Below are 21,257 nucleotides of genomic sequence, written 5' to 3'. Positions count from 1 at the left end.
GGGGGGAAGGGAGGGATGAATGGATGGAATTAGACGATTTTAATGAAAATACTCCATATGATACTATAATGGTGGTTATATATAATTATATGCTTATCCAACCCATAGAGTTGAAGGTCAACACCAAGAGTGAGCCCTAATGTAAGCTATAGGTTTTGGCTGACAGGGATTCAATATAGGTGCATCGATCGTAACGAATGTACTAGACTTGCGGAGGATGCTGATAATGTGGAAAGCTGTGCCTGTGTGTCAGGTGGGGTATATGTGGGAAATCTCTGTACTTTCTGCTCATTTTGTGCAAACAAATACATACAAATACATATAGGAGTTATTTATTTTGTGATCCAAAAAGATGTATGGTGGAGGATGGCAGAATGAACTCTCCTCATGGTCATTTATTATTAAGCATTTACAGAGGTAGCATTATTTGAGAGTCACAGACAGAAAGTTGGCATTGCTTTCAAAACAACTTTCAATAAATTCCAAATCAGTGCTTCTCAACTTTTAATATGTGCATTAATCTCCAGGGTATTGGGAGTGGTTGCTTTTTAAAATGCAGATTTTGATTCAGAAGGTCTAAGGTGGGGTGGAAAGAGTGTTTCTAATAAGCTGGCAGCTGCTGCTGCTCCCGGTCCTTGGACTACAATTGAACTATTCAAATTTTTTTCTTTAAGAAAAGGAAAAAAAAAATTACAGAATTGCAACTTTTTAATGGAAAAATTTAATCCCCCCTTTAAACAATTAATTCATTCATTTATGGTCTTATTTCACTTAGTTAAACTGCATTGCTGTGCATGGTCTTTGGTTAAAATGTACTTGTTTTATTATATTTATAGCAAATATCACGTTGCAGTTAATATGCAGAGTGTGACATTTTGGAGTTTCTGTGGTATATTTTTACTCAGTATATTTTAATGAAGTGCGGCAAGTATCTGTTATCTTTAAAATTTCAATTTTAATTAAGTATAGGATCAGATAAGTAAAAAAACATAAGTAGATTGCTATGTTCAGAAGGAGATTCCAAGTTTATAACTTATAACAGATAATGACAGATTTGTAATCATAAATTGCAATATTGTGCAATATCATTTTCTCTCAGCTTGTGTTATATAACAAACAATTGAATGACTTAAGTTGGAAAGAGCGAAAAGATTTTGGGAGTCTGCAAATGGTGTTCTCCCATCCCACCAGCCCCAGGACTCCACCAAGAGTCTTCTCCAAGTTCCAAAGGCAGCCTGACCAGAAGAGTCTGCTGGGATCCTCCTCATGGGCTCAGAAGTCTGTATGCTCACTCAGTTGGTCAAATTACCAATCACTCCAAAAGCTTTCAACATGTGTTTTGTGCAAAAACTGATGCTTTAATTTGGACTTTAGATTCTGAAGAGATTAGGATATCCCAGCTGCTTAAATTAAAGCTCAGAATTTCACTTCTAGATCTAAAAGCAGTGGTAACAAGTGGCTTTGATCTAGATTAAAATGATGTGGAACTTTGTAATTTGTATATTTTCTCAAACATTTTAAAACAATAATTTGGTATAGTACATAAGCTACCTAGATGGATTATAAATTCTTTCTAAAAGTGTAAGTTTAGAAAATGTTGGAAAATAGGAATATTTGGAGATAAAGCAACTGAAAACCTAGGCAAATGAATTCTAATAGATTGATTTAAAAAATCTCTGCAAAATTGATTTTTTTTTGTTTTTTATTTTCTTCTGAAAATCACAGATCTATTTTGAGAAAATCTATTTTGTTCTTTAGCATTGTCAAAATTACCCTTGTACAACAGGTATATCTAAGTAGTGTTTATTTCATGCTAGCCTGGATCTAGCCTCAAGACATTTAACTATTTAGAAAATATGTATTTAACATTAGAACTAATAAAACTATTCTTGTTATGGTTTAAAACCCATATTTTCACTGAAGTTTTGAGATCTATTGAATGAGATGCTCCCTGTATTTTTAAAAGTCAGAATTAGAACAATTCTGCTTCACTGCATGTGCATACTAAATCACTTCAGTCATGTGCAACCCTGCCGCCCCATGGACCATAGCCTGCCAAGCTTTTCTATCCATGGGATTCTCCAGGCAGGAATACTGGAGTGGATTGCCATGCCCTCCTCCAGGGGATCTTCCTGACCCAGGGATCAAACCCAAGTCTCTTATGTCTCCTGCATTGGCAGGCAGGTTCTTTACCACTAGCATGGCATTATTGGTAAAGAACCCACCTGTTTCACTATTTTATTCTAAAAAGAAAAAGAAATAAAAAGAAAAGTAAAAATTTACACTCTTTGGAAAAAAACCTTATGATACCTCATAAGCTTTGTTTATTTAGTCTTATTCATTTAATATATACCAAGCAGTGACCATGTGCTGAATCAGTCGGGCAGCGTCTCTGTACTAAGAAGGTGCATGTTGGCGTCACTGAGAGGCCCTGAGTAAGAGGGATGAATGAAATGAAATGCGATACAAGTTTGGGGGATGGTTATACTGAAAGAACTTATGCTAGCCACAGATGGTGTCCTGGAAATCAAGGCAAGCATCTCTGAGGGAAGGGATGTTTAAGTTCAAAGATGACTTAAGGGTTGGCTAAAAGAAAGGAAAGAATCTCTGAGGCAGAGAGGCCTGAGTGTGATGCTCTTCATACTGCTGATTATCCAAGGACTCGTGAAGCTCTCCCTACTGATACTCTGCTTGCCCTGTTTAGCAGCTGGGAACAGAAACCTAAAAATGGTATTTTTTCAAAATAGCCCATGTTCTCTGCCACAGATTCCAAGAGGAAATGGTGGCTGGGAGGGGTGCGGGAGGAGAAAGAAAGAAAAAAGGAGGAAAAGAAAAGGGGAAGGAAAAAAGAGAGAGAGAACAAAGAAAGGAGGAAGGAAAGAGGAAGAAAGGGAAGGGAGAAATACAGGGGAGAAACAAAGGACCATCCTGCCAGCCTAGGAGCAGTACTGCGACCTTTCAGAGAATTCTATGAAAGAAAGAGAGGGAACTTTATAGAAACCTAACTGGTTGCTTCAGCCATGGTCTGGGGTCATTCTTTGTGTCATCCTGATGTCATCCAGATTAAAGCCTTTAATATGACATAAATGAAATTCTGTATGGGTTGGGGCGTTATTGTAGCAAAGTGACGGTGATCTGTAGAAATCGTTTATGTGTGCAGGGTTTCCCTGTGTTAAAGTGGACTGATACAGGACAGTTTCAAGTCTGAATCTAAAAACAAATGTCATTTATGTTTATGACTCCCACTGAGGAGTGATCGATTTTGCTGGAAGGGAGGACCTTTGGTTATGCTTCTTTCTTGATGATTTTGGTTAGAAGTATTTGAGAATGGGTGCTAAGAACTGAATTGCCCGGCCTCATAAAGGTATTCTAATTTGGAGTTGTGGAGCAAGTCTGGAGTGGGGAAGGGCAGACAAAAATGGGGTGAAAAAGAAGCAAGAGTTGCTTGTATATTTTTGAGATTAGTTGTTTGTCAGTTGCTTCATTTGCTATTATTTTCTCCCATTCTGAAGGCTGTCTTTTCACCTTGCTGATAGTTTCCTTTGATGTGCAGAAGCTTTTAAGGTTAATTAGGTCCCATTTGTTTATTTTTGCTTTTATTTCCGATATTCTGGGAGGTGGGTCATAGAGGATCCTGCTGTGATGTAACCCTGTGTATGAGACAGCAAAAGTGACGCTGATGTATGGAACAGTCTTATGGACTCTGTGGGAGAGGGAGAGGGTGGGAAGATTTGGGAGAATGGCATTGAAACATGTAAAATATCATGTATGAAACGAGATGCCAGTCCAGGTTCAATGCACGATACTGGATGCTTGGGGCTAGTGCACTGGGACGACCCAGAGAGATGGTATGGGGAGGGAGGAGGGAGGAGGGTTCAGGATGGGGAGCACATGTATACCTGTGATGGATTCATTTTGATATTTGGCAAAACTAATACAATTATGTAAAGTTTAAAAATAAAATAAAATTTAAAAAAATAAAAAATAAAAAAAAAGAAGCAAGAGTAGCCAGGAAATAACTGAGGGGAGATGAGCACCAAGTGAGGAAAACCCCTTGATCCTGGGCAGAGAGGTGAGGGCATTTAGGAAAAGAGAGATCGGTTAGTGGATTTCAAGTACCCTGGTTCATATGTGGTCAGGATCAGTTCAGTCACTCAGCTGTGTCCGACTCTTGGCAACCCCATGGACTGCAGCATGCCAGGCCTCCCTGTCCATCACCAACTCCCGGAGTTACTCAAACTCATGTCCATCAAGTTGGTGATGCCAACCAACCATCTCATCCTCTGTCGTCCCTTTCTCCTCTTGCCTTCAAAGCATCAGGGTCTTTTCCAGTGAGTCAGTTCTTTGCATCAGATGGCCAAAGTCATGTGTGATACAAACATCTAAGATAACCCCAGCATCTGATGAACTCTGCTGTACTTACAAATGCTTTGAATACTTGGTTTAGTTTAGTTTAGTTCTGTTGAGGAAATACAGAAAAAGTTGGTTTCACCTCTGGATAAGCAAGGCATGGAATAAGGAGAGTATTTAAGGAAGAAGCGCAGTGGCAAAGGAGACATCAGGATGTAAGTATAATCTCCTGGGAAATTGCTGGAAATTTAGGAAGAGCTTTCTACTTGCATGAATTTCCATGGGAACTTATTTTAAAAAGATAGCATATGATATTCCTTAGATGCAAAATTTAAAAGAAAATGATGCAAGTGAAATTATTTACAAAACAGAAACGTACTCACAGACTTAGACAACATACTGGTGGTTAGGGGAAAAGGGTGGAAGGAAGGGATAGTTAACTTCAGATTAACATATGCACATTGCTACATTTAAAATGAATAACCAACAAGGACCTATATATAGCACAGTAACTCTGCTCAATGGTATGTGACAAGCAGCCTGAATGGAAGGGGTGTTTTTGGGGAGAATGGATATATGTAAATGTAAGTCTGATCTCTCTGCTGGGCACCTGAGATGATTGCAACCTTGTTAATTGCTTATACTCCAACATAAAACAAAAAGTTTTTTTTTAAAAGAATTAAATAGTGAACAATGTGAAATTATGAGTTCAGTTGAAGAAGTAATGTGAGTGGTGATGTCTCATAAATCCCGTTCATCAAAGACCATATGTAACTAAGAAGAAAAGTCACCTTTGATTTAAAGGGAGTCAGTCCTATGGTTCAAAAAGATATGGTTGAAATTTTGGACTGTCTTCCCTATTGTATAATATTGGTGGCAGGAAATTTTGCTCCCTGTCTCCAAATTGATCCTTCCATTTCCCTAAATTAGGGGTTCCACTCATTACTTAGATTAGCCCTATGGGTTTAAGATTTACTTGAGGAGATTAGTACAAAATAAAAAAGGAAATTCTGAAAATTCACAAGCCACATTTTCTCTGCATTTGATTCTTCAAAAATTTAAAATTAGGTTCAGTTTGTGTGACTCTATAGCTGAATAACTGGAATAGTGTTTATCATTATTTCTTAAGAGTCAGTAATAATCATTAATTCGTATACAGATGTCAAGTAGAGAGCATTAAGTACTGAAATAAGACTGTCCATAGAATGTGGAAATGAGAATGGAAAAGAAACTAAATTGAAGCCATTGAGGGGAATATATAAGAGCTTGACAAATAGCTGATTTTAGAATGCTGAGCAAAAGCAAAGATCAGTTAAAATTAGATGATGTAGATTTGTAATCACCCAAGTGTGTGACCAATTCAGCAATGTTCTTTGGGCGGAAAAAGTAGGGTGATTAAATTGGAAATATGGAAATGATTCATACCTGGGAGCTGAGATAATGAACACAATGAACTCTACTTGGGCTAGATAGTCAAGAAATGTTTGCTAAATTGAATCGTGACTGGAGGGAATTTAGGTTGTAAGTAAAGATAGCACACAATATTCGATTATCATTTTCTAAATATATAGTAATATATTGTTTGATTAAAAATTATCTTAGATATCCCAACTTTTTAATTTGATGCTTATTAATATTTGCAATTAACCCTTAGGAGATAAATCTGTTATAATCTTCTCTAAATAACTTTCTTGTATGTTTGTATAGCTTGTCATATAATCTGGAAAATGTATTGCTGCCTTATTCTGTAGAATACATGTAAGTTCAATGTTCATTTTTAAATGTGGATTTTCTATTGCTCCTTGGAAGTGAAAGAGAAGACATTGAGTCTGTCAAGGACATTAATTTAATAGAAACCAGGGAAATATTGCTTACCTCTGTCTAAACTTAAAATATTCTTTCTTATATTATAAGAGATGACAGGATTCCAATGTTGACTGTCAAGAGTTTATAATGAAACTTGCCTTCAACTCTCCTCAATTTTAACTTTGGATGTATTGGCAACGTGTGGGACAAAGTCAGCACTCTCGCTCAGCACAAAACAAAGTCTGCAACTCACCACCTTCATGCTGGTGCTGGAGACTTACCCTCTGCTATCTCCGTCTTTCGGCATTAGTGATAATGAAGCTAACATCAACAGACAGGGTAGACTTAGTGTACCTGAAGTGACTGGACTTAACTTTTATTATGATAAGTCAGGATGATTTCAGTTTCCTTAAAAAATGACCGAAGAATCCTACAGCAAATATAGAAAGAGTCCATATATTTTTCTGGCTTTAACTACTACTTACTAAAATCTCGGAGAAGGCAATGGCACCCCACTCCAGTACTCTTGCCTGGAAAATCCCATGGATGGAGGACCTGGTGGGCTGCAGTCCATGGGGTCCTAAGAGTCAGACAGGACTCAGCGACTTCCCTCTCACTTTTCACTCTCATGCATTGGAGAAGGAAATGGCAACCCACTCCAGTGTTCTTGCCTGGAGAATCCCAGGGACAGGGGAGCCTGGTGGGCTGCCGTCTATGGGGTTGCACAGAGTCGGATACGACTGAAGCAACTTAGCAGCAGTAAAATTTCTATGGATTGACAAAAAAGTGATGGAGAAGGTTAAAGAAGGATTTTGAGGAATGATAAAATGTTTGTAAGATGGCTAATGCAAGAATATATGGGAAATAAAGTTCTGTGATGGCCTCTAGACTAGTTAGATCTGGGTTTGAACTTCAGTTCTGCAATTTGGTGATTATGGTGCCTTAAGAACATTACCTCAAACTCTGAATCTTAGGCTCTTTATCTAAAATGGAGACAAGAATGCACATGCGAGGGTGATATTGGAGGATTGGTGAGATAATGTATCTAATTTGGCTTTATTTTGCTTAGTGGTGGTGCTAATCGCTACACCTGAGTTTACTGAGGAAAAGAGAAAAATATTTTTTCTATGCAACCAAAATGACCAATAAATAGAACAAAATTTTATTTAAAAAAATCCTAAACACTTTAGATCAGAATTATTATTACCTATATACAAGGAACATAATCACATACATAATTTGTAACAACATATTACATATCTTGGAACAATCTTATCATGTAACAAGTAGGACTTATATGAAAGAAAAAAGAATATTTGGAGGCCTTAGACTAACACAGGGCTTCCCTGATAGCTCAGTTGGTAAAGAATCTGCCTGCAATGCAGGAGATCCTGGTTCGATTCCTGGGTCAGGAAGATCTGCTGGAGAAGGGACAGGCTACCCATTCCAGTATTCCTGGGCTTCCCTGGCAGTTCAGCTGGTAAAGAATCTGTCTGAAAATCAGGAGACCTGGGTTCCATCCCTGGGTCAGGAAAATCCCCTGAAGAAGGGAAAAGCTACCCACTCCAATATTCTGGCCTGGAGAATCCCATGGACTGTATAGTCAATGGGGTCACAAACAGTTTGACAAGACTGAGTGGCTTTCACGAACACTTTCAGTCTACCACAAAGGGCTCAGTTATCAAATCAGACTCAAAAGGATCACAGATCTACCCAGTGTAAAACGTCACTAAAATTTAAAGATGCATGTATTTGTGAAACACAGAGACATAGAGAAGTGAGAGATTACCAGCACAGCTCCCCAGAACAGATGTGATTCACGTCTACAACTCCTGTATGTTACTTTGCCTTGGCAATTTGCACAAGTTAATCACTCATAAACAGATTTTGAATTTTGTATGACTGAACATTTTAGACTATATAATGCCAAAGAATGCTCAAACTACTGCACAATTGCATTCATCTCACACGCTAGTAAAGTAATGCTCAAAATTCTTCAAGCCAGGCTTCAGCAATATGTGAACTGTGAACTTTCAGATGTTCAAGCTGGTTTTAGAAAAGGCAGAGGAACCAGAGATCAAATTGCCAACATCCGTTGGATCATCGAAGAAGAAAGAGAGTTCCAGAAAAACATCTATTTCTGCTTTATTGACTATGCCAAAGCCTTTGACTGTGTGGATCACAATAAACTGTGGAAAATTCTGAAAGAGATGGGAATACCAGACTACCTGACCTGCCTCTTGAGAAACCTATATGCAGGTCAGGAAGCAACAGTTAGAACTGGACATGGAACAACAGATTGGTTCCAAATTGGGAAAGGAGTATGTCAAGGCTGTATATTGTCACTCTGCTTATTTAACTTCTATACAGAGTACATCATGAGAAATGTTGGGCTGGAGGTAGCACAAGCTGGACTCAAGATTGTTGGGAGAAATATCAATAACCTCAGATATGCAGATGACACCACCCTTATGGCAGAAAGTGAAGAAGAACTCAAAAGCCTGTTGATGAAAGTGAAAGAGGGGAGTGAAAAAGTTGGCTTAAAGCTCAACATTCAGAAAACGAAGATCATGGCATCTGGTCCCATCATTTCATGGGAAATAGATGGGGAAACAGTGGAAACAGCATCAGACTTTATTTTGGGGGGCTCCAAAATCACTGCAGATGGTGATTGCAGCCATGAAATTAAAAGACACTTACTCCTTGGAAGGAAAGTTATGACCAACCTAGATAGCATATTCAAAAGCAGAGCCATTACTTTGCCAACAAAGGTCCGCCTAGTCAAGGCTATGGTTTTTCCAGTGGTCATGTATGGATGTGAGAGTTGAATTGTGAAGAAAGCTGAGCACCGAAGAATTGATGCTTTTGAACTCTGGTGTTGGAGAAGACTCTTGAGAGTCCCTTGGACTGCAAGGAGATCCAACCAGTCCATTCTAAAGGAGATCAGTCCTGAGTGTTCTTTGGAAGGAATGATGCTAAAGCTGAAACTCCAGTACTTTGGCCACCTCATACGAAGAGCTGATTCATTGGAAAAGACTCTGATGCTGGGAGGGATTGGGGGCAAGAGGAGAAGGGGATGACAGAGAATGAGATGGCTGGATGGCATCACTGACTCGATGGATGTGAGTCTGGGTGAACTCCGGGAGTTGGTGATGGACTGGGAGGCCTGGTGTGCTGTGGTTCATGGGGTCGCAAAGAGTCAGACATGACTGAGTGACTGAACTGATAATATTGAATTGTTTCTAGTTTTGCTACATAAATATGATAATAAGGATTATTTTCTATTGTTGACTAAAAAGATGCACAGTGTGAGAGTTGCAAGTTAAGTTTTATTTGGGGCAAAATGAGGACTTTAGTCCGGGAGACAGCACCTCTAATAGCTCTGAGAGACTACTCCAAAAAGGTTATAGGGGGAGGTTGATACATAAGATTTTCATGAAAGGGGAGTTCAGTGCAATCACGTGCATATGTTACAAAAGATTTTCTGCTAGTCACAAGGAGCTGATGTCACCATGAAGGGATTTAATGATTTTCTAGATATGAAGAGACTCAAGGATAGGGGTCATTAAATCAGTTCCTGAAAATATCCAACTATCTGAAGACCTGTCCCACCAGTTTCCCTGGATTGCAGAGATCCTCACTGTCCACACTTAATTCCCCTCAGAGGGTGTTAAATGTTGGCATCTGTTCCAGCACAGGGTTTAATCACCACAGAGGCAGATGGCAAATGGCCTCGTTGTCGTTCAGCTGCTGGCAAATGTTCTTGGCAAGTGCTAATTTGTAGTTGACACTCCCATTTCCCAAAGAGCACCAGACATAACTTCATCATTCAGTCAATCACCATATATGACCCTCTGTTTGTTTCTGTCACTTTTGGTGCTTTGCTATCAGCTGGTTGGCTTCTGGGCTTCTGTCATGGCTCAGCTGGTAATGAACTTGTCTGCAAGTTAAGGAGACACAAGAGACTCTGGTACAATCCCTGGGTCAAGATGATCCCCTGGAGAAGGAAATGGCAACCCACTCCAGTATCCTTTCCTGGAAAATCCCATAGACAGAGGAGCCTGGGGAGCTACAGTCCATGAGATTGCAGAGTCAGACATGGCTGAGTGCAAACATGCCTGCAAGCTGGCAGCAGGTATGACTTCCAGGTTGGCTTCACATGGCTTAAATATCATTGAGGACTACTCTGAATCCTTTGGCTGCCACTTCCCTGGTGGCGTAGGCATTAAGGAGTCTGCCTACAATGCAGGAGACCCAGGTTCAATCCCTGGGTTGGGAAGATCCCCTGGAGAAGGAAATGGCAACACCTTCCAGTATTCTCGCCTGAAAAATCCCATGGATGGAAGAGCCTGGCAGGCTGTAGTCCATGGGGTCACAAAGAAATGGACAGGACTGAGCGGCTTCACTTTCTTTGGCTGGCTTGAGATTTTCAATGTAAAGGCAGGAATTCCGGGAAATTCTTGCTTTTGGCAAATATGATGAACTTGTGCCAGAAGAACATTGGATCAATGGGGACTCACTTTCTAAATTTCCACCCCCCCCAGAGTTCCGTCCACAGAACACTCTTCTTTAGAACATAAGAATTTTATTCCATTGGCATTTGAAAATCAGAGCTGGGGAAAGGAAAGCAGTCGATTGTTTTATACATGAATCTTAAACATTGCTGAGCTTTACTGTACTTACTGTTTATAGATGTAACTAGGGATAGAGTATTAAATAGAGTTCTAGGTTTCTGTGGATAGAATGACTGAGGTTCTCTGAAAATGGTAGAAGGGGAAATAAATTTTGACTCTCAGTTTTATCTTTGTAAATTATGGTGCAGTATCTTTCTGTATCTGTCAGACAAGTAAGTTTTGCTATTAAGCATTAATGTTCTGTGAACTTTGGATTGCATAAAGCTCTTTCCAGCTGTACTGGAAAGTGGATATGAGTGATTAGACAAATTATGCAAACTCTTTAAGCTGAAATTTCCTTGTCCCATAAATGGGGGATAATATTTATTTAACTTAGTTAATGTTAATGATAAATATGTATATCATGTTTAATAGAGTAGCCAGTACCTTTAAAAAGACTTAAATATAAGTTAGATGTTAATTTGATCATTGTTATTGTTATTCTACATAATGCTTATTTTATATTTAACTTTAAAAAAATTTCATGTTTATAAGTAAAGGTGACTAATCTGTGATCATTTGGATTTTTATCATCTCCAGCTCTATTTTTTTTCTTAAGGATGACAATATTTGTTAGATTGGTTTTCCTTAGGTTTTTTAGTTACCTCTTAATCGGGAAGCTTGGAGCTGGAAGTATAAATGGGAACAGGTCATTCATTCACACATCTCTTGGGGACTTAAATGTATATCATATGGTAGCACAAGAATACCTTATGGTGGCTGCTTCCAAGATGTTCATAATTTACCAGTTGGAAACAGAAGTTTTTTAAAAACGTACTTTTATCATTGGTGAAAAAAAAAACCTTGCTGGAAAACAACCATGATAAAATAAAGGAAGGGTGGTAACCATTGTCTTAAAATATTTTCCTAAGTATATGTACCTAATTTATTATGGAAAATCTTTTAATCACTTGGGACAGTCATAACATCTATAATCAAATTCTGTACCTAGAAAATATTTTATGTATGGTAATTTTGAGTGATAATTTTGAGACTTTGAGCAATGTGTTTAATTGTGTTACTAATAACCAGAGAAAAACAGACACCGAGAAGGAATATATTATTAAAATGCTAAATTATCTCAGAACAGTGCATTTCTACTCTAGACAATAAAGAGTTCACATCAGTAATTTTTTATACAACATAAAATATTATGCTTCCTTGTTTAGAATACCTGCTGAAGACACAGCAGAAAGTAAACCTCTGCAACCTGATGATTCTCACAATATAGCTATCCATGTTAAGAAAGCGCGAGGTGGGCGCACCTTATACGGACCAAAACAGTATGAAGAGAAGGTAGCGCACTTCATGGCTATTTTAAAGAAACTGTAAGTGTTTGAAATATGTTACTTCTTGTAGTTGGATAATTCTTTTGAATAGCTTTTTTTAAAATCACTGTTTATTCCTATTCAACATGGATAGTCTATTGGATAGGAACAAATCACTACTCTTGCCTCTGCCCCTCAAAACCCAGGGAGAAGTGATTGAGGGTCCCCTTGGGGTGTATTAGTCATATTTACTAACATCATAGATCTTATCATGACTCCATTAGTCACACTGCAATGGGTCTAAATGCTTTATGTAATTCAAACAAAAATAATGCAACTGAAACCTGTTTAATTGATGGATATTTTGTGGTATCTATAGCCCTCCATTTATCTCTAGCTGAACCACGAGCAGATCCACGGCCTATTTGAGTAATGCCATTTAATATATTTTAAAAAATAACTACCTTATACTCTAAAATTTTTCACTTTGTCATCATACTTGAAATTTTAACAAATTGATTTTGAGTAAGAATAGCCTCTTTTTAAAGAAATGTAAATGTGCCTGACAAGATTAAGAATACTGGTTATTGATAACAGAGCATTTTGGCTTAATCATATTATTATGTCTTAACTTATACTTAAATTCAGCAGCTCTGAGTAAATAGTGTTAGATGGGAGGAAGGAAAAAAGAGGTTGAAACATTAAAATCATTGGAAAGGTCATATATGGGGATGTCACCAGAAAGGAAGGCTTTGAACAGGTTGAGGACATTGTAATTGTGAAATGTGTACAAAGAACAGACAACGGGAGGGAGAGGTGAGAGAAAGAGAATTACAAAACTTTCTGTTAAGTTTTGTATTTTGAGGCATATCAGGTTAAATACAACCTTACACGTGTTAGCTAGATCTTGGGTTGTAAGCAACAGAAACTGGCTGGTTAATTAAAACAAACAAACATAAGGAGTGGGGAAAGGGGAAACTTGTGGAGAAATATTGGATAGCTCCCAAAATAGAGAAAGAAGTATTTGATTCTTCTGGGTGTATAACACTGGACTCAGTCAGCTACAACTATTTTTGATTGGAGGTTCTTAGGCTCACACTCTAGTTTCAGAGAGAGGGAGTCAGATTGTTGATTGTTGCGTTTGCTTCCATATTCATATCTTGGATAAAGGCTAATGGGGATCACACCCTTTAATTTACAATTGTACTGAATTTACATTCAATTGGTAAGAGCATTTCAAAAGAGAAAATATCAATGTCTCAGAAAGAGGGGCAAATGGATCATGAATAAACAATATTAAAAGCAATGAATTAAAACGTGATGAAATTTTTATAAATAATTTTGACTGACGTTATTTTTCACTTATTAATGAATTCAGTATATACTTTTGAATCCCTACAGTTTCTGAAAATATCCTTGATTTTGGGATGGCAGTGGTGAATACAATATTTTTGCCCTCATGGGGAGCTTATATTCTAATGTAAGAGGGATAACACACACACACACACACACACACTATATATATGTATGTATATGTATATATTATGTTAGTGGTAGGTATTAGAAATAAAAACTAATGCTGAATATGTGTATAGGGGATGATGGGAATGATTAGAGAAATCATATAATTTAATGAAATGAGAGAGCTAGTGAATCAGATATCTTGGAGAAGTCCATTTCAGGGAGAGGAAACATAAGTGCCAGAGCTAGGCATGACACATGTTTTGTAAACTGGGGAAAAAAAAAAAAAAATCAGCAAGCAGGCCAGTGTTGCTTAAGTGCATCGGTAAGGGGAAGAATGGGTAGCAGCGCGTCTTCAGGGTTAGCTGAACCAGATCATTGCTCTGGATCTTGCAGGCTATGGCAGGTTTTCAATCTTGGTATGACAGGCAAATGGGAGTGACATTGTTTTTATTTACATGGTAATGTGTCATGTATGGAGAGCCTACTGTGGGTACCAGGAGGAGATTTGGGATGACCTGTCAGAAGGCTATATGGAATTGGTCTAGGTGTGAGATAACTGTGGTCTGAATTCTGTTTTTAGGGAGTTCAGTTTGACATGTATCAATAGAACTTGACTTAGCTTTTAGAAAAGTTGTGAGCTGAATAGTTTTCAATTGATATTCCTGGAAGCACATTAGGTTATTAGCTCAACCTGACCCCCAACAAAGATAATGCTGGGCAATTCATCTCATGCTCTCACATGTTTGTATTTGATGACATTGCCTATAACACCACCGGCTTTAAAAACAGAATTATGGATTTCTTTGGTAAACATAATTGATTTCTTTATAAATGATTAATTTCTGGAAAACAAGTGATGTGTATATGTAACTGGGGGCATTGTAGAAAGGGTAGGAGAAGAGACAAACTGATAAATGAGCTGTGAAAAGCAGTTTAAGATCCTCTGAGAAAACTTGGCCCAAATGGTTTTTCTCCTACTTTCTCCAATTAAAGATGTTTCCTTTGAGGGAAGGAGGCATCTGAAGATCATTATGTTTCAGTGGAGCAGTGATGTAAAGCCCCTTCTCAGGAATGACTCAGAGGAACTGGTCCCTGAAAGGACATGAGGATTTGTGTCTTTTAGATTTAGGCTGTTTACAGTCCAAATGCAATATGGTTCTTACAGTACTGTTTGCTAGTGAAATGGGGTATAACAGGAGGAAATGTAATCTCAAACTATATTTTAGGGTTACATGCTGATGAGAGAAATATACTTTGTGGGTTATTAATTCTGTTAAAAATGAAAAGTTGGGATAAAAACTAAGTGGAATTGGAGAGGCCCTCTTCTTTACATAAAAAAAAAAAGGTCTTTATTGCGAAGAATTGACTCGTTGGAAAAGACCCTGATGCTGGGAGGGACTGGGGGCAGGAGGAGAAGGGCACAACAGAGGATGAGATGGCTGGATGGCATCATGGACTCGATGGACATAAGTTTAGGTAAACTCCGGGAGTTGGTGATGGACAGGGAGCCTGGCGTGCTACGATTCATGGGGTGGCAAAGAGTCGGACATGACTGAGCGACTGAACTGAACTGGAGTGTCCAATTACTTTGTGCCCTTGTGGACTGTAGCCTGTCAGTCTCCTGTCCATGGGATTGCCAAGGCAACTAATGAGTTGTATGATCTCGGGCTACTTTCTATCTCTTGATACATAATTCACTAATCTATAAAATGGGTACAACTGTTAGTGTCATAGGATCATTGTTGTCGAAAAACCTAAATTAAGTTAATAAATGTAAAGCCCCATGAATATTATTAGTCCATCATAGGTCTTTGTACAAGTCAATCTTCCCTTTCCAAAGGAATCTTCCATGTTATGATAAGAATTTTTTAAAGAAGACTTTGCTATGTACTTCCTATAGCTGAAGTACAAAGAGGTTCCTAGTATTGCAGAATAACAATGGTCATATATATTTTTTTAATTTAAGAAGGAATATGCAGATTTCTCTTAGTTTGTGAATAAATCTACCGTGCTGTGTTTACTCTCTCACTTATGTCCAACTCTTTGTGATCCCATGGACTGTAGCCCACCAGGCTCCTCTGTCCATGGGGATTCTCTAGGCAAAAATACTGGAGTGGGTGGCTCTCTTCCAGGGGATCTCCCCAACCCAGGGATTGAACCCATGTCTCCTGCATTGCAGGAGGATTCTTTACTATCTGAGCCACCAAGGAAGCCCAAGAATATGGAGTGGATAGCCTATCCCTTCTCCAGGGGATCTTCCTGACCCAGGTATTAAACTGGGGTCTCCTGCATTGCAGGGGAATTCTCTACCAGCTGAAGTACCAGGGAAGCCTTTGTGGATAAGTAATTGCTGCTGCTGCTGCTGCTAAATCGCTTCATTCATGTCCGACTCTGTGTGACCCCATAGACAGCAGCCCACCAGGCCCCGCCATCCCTGGGATTCTTCAGACAAGAACACTGGAGTGGGTTGCCATTTCCTCCTCCAATACATGAAAGTGAAAAGTGAAAGTGAAGTCTCAGTCGTGTCTGACTCCTATTATTATTTATTATATATTTATATTAATTTACAAAGGTGCGAGTGATATTTTTATACTAGAGTTTCAGAAACTACTGCTGCTGCTGCTAAGTCACTTCAGTCGTGTCCGACTCTGTGCGACCCCATAGACGGCAGCCCACCAGGCTCCCCCATCCCTGGGATTCTCCAGGCAAGAACACTGGAGTGGGTTGCCATTTCCTTCTCCAATGCATGAAAGTGAAAAGTGAAAGTGAAGTCGCTCAGTCGTGTCCGACTCTTAGCGACCCCATGGACTACAGCCCACCAGACTTCATCCATGGGATTTTCCAGGCAAGAGTACTGGAGTGGGGTGCAATTGCCTTCTCCTTCAGAAGCTACTAGTTGGTCACAAATTAATTAATGTTTAAGAAAATAATATCTTTGTGTCATTCTCCTACTGTTTGGAAATAAATAAATGCTCTCATTACTTATTTCTTGTCATTTTTTTTTTCACTGTGTAGCTATGTCTTAGTCCCTTTGTGTTGCTATAACCAAAAAAAAAAAAAAAAAAATACAGACTGAATGGCTTAAATAACAGAAATGTATTTGTCACAGTCAGTTCTGGAGGCTGGGAGGTCTGAGATCAAGGCACCTGCAGATTCCTTGGATGGGGCGGGGCCCCTTCCTGAATCACTGGTGGCCGTCTCCTGGCCATGTGCTCACGTGGCCAAAGTGGACAAAGCTCTCAGAGTGTCTTCTGAGATACAGTGCTCAGTGTGTGGAGCAGGGGGAGAGGGGTTCCCTGAACCAATACGCAATTCAACTCAGTTGTGATTCTACCTACTCAGAGACAGCACCAGGTTTCATAGGTTTGGGGTTCAGATCTGCAAAACTAGTCTTTTCTCCAACTCATTCTCCCCTTTCAGACCACAGTTGAAAGCTTGTGATTCTGACTGACCCACCACAGATTAGAGGTTGCCACAACCCTTCCGTGGACTTCAGATGCCGCTCACGAGTCTGGATTGTTGTCTGTACTTCTTACCTACTGACTGTAAATCACAGGCCCCCATGGCCCCTTCCTCAGGTTCAATTAATTTGCTAGAGCAGATCAAAGGACTCAGAGAAACATTTTGCTTACTCGATCACTAGTTTATTATAAAAAAGTATAACTCAGGAACAGTCAGAAGGAAGAGATGCACAGGACAAGGTGTGTGGGAAAGGATGTGGAGCTTACCTGCATTCTTGGAGCGGGAGTGAGTTAAAGTTGCTCAGTTGTGTCTGACTTTGTCATCCCGCTGAGTGTAGCCCGCCAGGCTCCTCTGTCCATGGAACTCTCCAGGACAGAATGCTGGAGTGGGTAGCTATTTCCTTATCCAGGGGATCTTTCCAACCCAGGGATCAAACCCACGTTTCCTGCATTGTCATGAGGATTCTTTACCACTGCGCTACATGGGAAGCTCAAAGAAAGAAAGACATTATGCATATTATTTATATTATTGTTTAATAATACATATACTGCTGCTAAGTTGCTTCAGTTGTGTCCAACTCTGTGCGACCCCATAGATGGCAGCCCACTAGGCTCCTCTGTCCCTGGGATTCTCCAGGGAAGAACACTGGAGTGGGTTGCCATTTCCTTCTACAATGCATGAAAGTGAAAAGTGAAAGTGAAGTCTCTCAGTCATGCCCGACTCTTAGCGACCCCATGGACTGCAGCCTACCAGGCTCCTGCGTTCATGGGATTTTCCAGGCAAGAGTACTGGAGTGGGGTGTCATTGCCTTCTCCAATACACATACTATTATTATATAGTACAGCTAATTAATATATATTAAACATTTTTATTGAGGTATAAGTTAGTTACAATAAAATGTATATTTTAACACATTCAATTCGATGCATCTTGACACATGTATACATCTATGAAACCATCATCACTGTATAAATTTGATATGTCTTAACATGTATATATCTATGGAACCATCACCACAATTAAGATAAAGAACATATTCGTCATTCATAAGAGTTCCCTCGTGCACCTTTGTAATCCTCCCTTTACTCAACCTCACACCCACCCCCTTCCCTAAGCAGCCGCTCGTTAGCTTTTGGCCACTACAGTTTCTTTTCAAAATTTGTAGACATGGAATCATACAGCATATTCCGTATTTTAGCCTGGATCTCTCACTGAACACAGGTATTCTGGAGAGTCATTCATGTTGTTTTGCATACCAGTAGCTCATTTCTTTTTTTTTTTTCCTAAGTGGTATTATTACTCAGTGGTATTACTGGTATTATTATTCCTGAGTGGTATTATATTATCCACTCAATAATATGCAACTGTTTTTATCTATTCATCTGTTTATAGACATTTGGTTTGTTTTTAGTTTTTGTCTGTTATACAAAGCTGCTATGAACATTCATGTTCAAGTCTGGACATTTGCCTTCATTTCTGTTAAGTAATGCTCAAACTACCGTACAATTGCACTCATCTCACACGCTAGTAAAGTAATGCTCAAAATTCTCCAAGCCAAGCTTCAGCAATATGTGAACCGTGAACTTTCTGATGTTCAAGCTGGTTTTAGAAAAGGCAGAGGAAGCAGAGATCAAATTGCCAACATCTGCTGGATCATCGAAGAAGAAAGAGAGTTCCAGAAAAACATGTATTTCTGCTTTATTGACTATGCCAAAGCCTTTGACTGTGTGGATCACAATAAACTGTGGAAAATTCTTCAAGAGATGGGAATACCAGACCACCTGATCTGCCTCTTGAGAAATTTGTATGCAGGTCAGGAAGCAACAGTTAGAATTGGTCATGGAACAGACTGGTTCCAAATAGGAAAAGGAGTACGTCAAGGCTGTATATTGTCACCCTGTTTATTTAACTTATATGCAGAGTACATCATGAGAAACGCTGGACTGGAAGAAGCACAAGCTGGAATCAAGATTGCTGGGAGAAATATCAATCACCTCAGATATGCAGATGACACCACCCTTATGGCAGAAAGTGAAGAGGAACTCAAAAGCCTCTTGATGAAAGTGAACGTGGAGAGTGAAACGAAGATCATGGCATCTGGTCCCACCACTTCATGGGAAATAGATGGGGAAACAGTGGAAACAGCATCAGACTTTATTTTTCTACACTCCAAAATCACTGCAGATGGTGATTACAGCCATGAAATTAAAAGACGCTTACTCCTTGGAAGGAAAGTTATGACCAACCTAGATAGCATATTCAAAAGCAGAGACATTACTTTGCCAACAAAGGTTTGTCTAGTCAAGGCTATGGTTTTTCCTGTGGTCATGTATAGATGTGAGAGTTGGACTGTGAAGAAGGCTGAGCGCCGAAGAATTGATGGTTTTGAACTGTGGTGTTGGAGAAGACTCTTGAGAGTCCCTTGGATTTCAAGGAGATCCAACCAGTCCATTCTGAAGGAGATCAGCCCTGGGATTTCTTTGGAAGGAATGATGCTAAAGCTGAAACTCCAGTACTTTGGCCACCTCATGTGAAGAGTTGACTGATTGGAAAAAACTCTGATGCTGGGAGGGATTGGGGGCAAGAGGAGAAGGGGACGACAGAGGATGAGATGGCTGGATGGCATCACTGACTCGATGGATGCGAGTCTCAGTGAACTCTAGGAGTTGGTGATGAACAGGGAGGCCTGGCGTGCTGCGATTCATGGGGTCGCAAAGAGTCGGACACGACTGAGCGACTCAACTGAACTGACATGAATTCTTTATTGATGTAGTCCATTGTTGTTTATTGTTATTTAGTCACTAATTCATGTCCAGTTCTTTGCAACCCCATTGACTGTAGCCTGCCAGGCTCCTCTGCCCATGGGGTTTTCCGGGCAAGAATACCGGAGTAGGTTGTCATTTCCTTCTCCCAGGAATCTTCCTGACCCAGGGATCGAATTCATGTCTCCTGCTTTGGCATGTGGATTCTTTACCACTGAGCCACTAGGGAAGCCCTAAAGTAATCTATACTGCTTATGAATTGCCTTTTAATGTCTGGTTTTACATCTTGAGATTATACTACTTCATTCTCCCTATTTTCTTGTCATTTGAGCCTATTTTTGTCATTTACAGTCCCTTTAGTGGTTTAGTAGAAAATTTAGAGAAGAAATAAACCATCTTTTACTAAAATTTACCTCAAGCCATTAATCTTATTTACAGAAAGCCAATATCCTTATTGACCTTCATTTCTTTAAGTGTCAATGTGGGTAGATGAACTTCCTCTTGAGGAAACATCAATAATATTAATAGCAATAAGAATCAGTTTTTATTGCTATCTTCTAAAAGCATAAATGAGACAGGAAATAATCTAAGCGTTGGGTTTGAAAAAATTGTGCCACTGATTCAAAGTTAAATTGACTAGTGTTTTTTACTTGCAATTAGATTTATAAAACATTTTGAATGTAGTATTCTTAATAAGTAAGCATCCGTTTTTTATATACACATATCCTAGTATGTGTATATACTATATACACAAATCCTAGTAACGCATCCTAATTTCATATTTGTAAATGGTATGCTTTTTGTTTTAGGAACATATATTCTAAGTATAGCTCTCTATGTAGCAAATACATATTCTTTTGTAGAAAAAAGTGCAATCTATACAACAACCTAGGAATATTTGGAATATGAGTATATACACTGAACATTCCAAATAACATCACATGAACAATGTAACTTTTCATTGTCTTCTTTTTTCAGTTATGGAAAGGTTAAGATTACATCTTTGAAATCAGTTCAAATTTTGAATCTGTCACTGAGTTATTAATTCAGAATAAAGTTAAAAATCAAGTCACATTTTTCCTTCTGTAGTCAACATTGTCCTTATCATTAATCACTAAATAACAACAGCATTTGTTTTCTTGGGTTATATGGGTTATATGGGTTAAATGTTATATGGATGATATATTTTTCCTTAGTTTAAAAGAAGAGAATTGTCAGAATGAAAACTATTATAAAGAACACTAAATATCCAATTCCAAATGATTATTCTCCCAAAAATATTTCTTAATACACAAGGACTTTGGATAAATCAGATCTTCAGTATAGAAATAGATTTTTATTTAGAAGTAACCATCTCCTATAGGAGGTCCCATAGGGCTGTATTTCTAAGGCTACTGCCTGTGCCAGAGGCTGCTCAGCTGACTCACCATCACTTATCAGGTTAACTGCTATTTTTTTACAGAGTTAAAAGG

General features: G+C 38.8%; 1 protein-coding gene across 1 annotated transcript in view; it reads left to right on the top strand.

The window, feature by feature from the left end:
- CNBD1 (cyclic nucleotide binding domain containing 1) overlaps window positions 1–21,257 on the top strand; it is a 501,194-nt gene that overhangs the window by 63,968 nt on the left and 415,969 nt on the right. The window contains exon 4 of the mRNA XM_027560651.1: window positions 11,999–12,157. Within this exon, the coding sequence (XP_027416452.1) occupies window positions 11,999–12,157 (159 nt within the window). The remainder of the gene's footprint in view (window positions 1–11,998; window positions 12,158–21,257) is intronic.

The sequence above is a fragment of the Bos indicus x Bos taurus genome, chromosome 14, assembly GCF_003369695.1.
Source record: "Bos indicus x Bos taurus breed Angus x Brahman F1 hybrid chromosome 14, Bos_hybrid_MaternalHap_v2.0, whole genome shotgun sequence".
NCBI lineage: Eukaryota > Metazoa > Chordata > Mammalia > Artiodactyla > Bovidae > Bos > Bos indicus x Bos taurus.
Note: the sequence above shows the minus strand (reverse complement) of the source record. Positions and strands in the feature narration are given on the sequence as shown.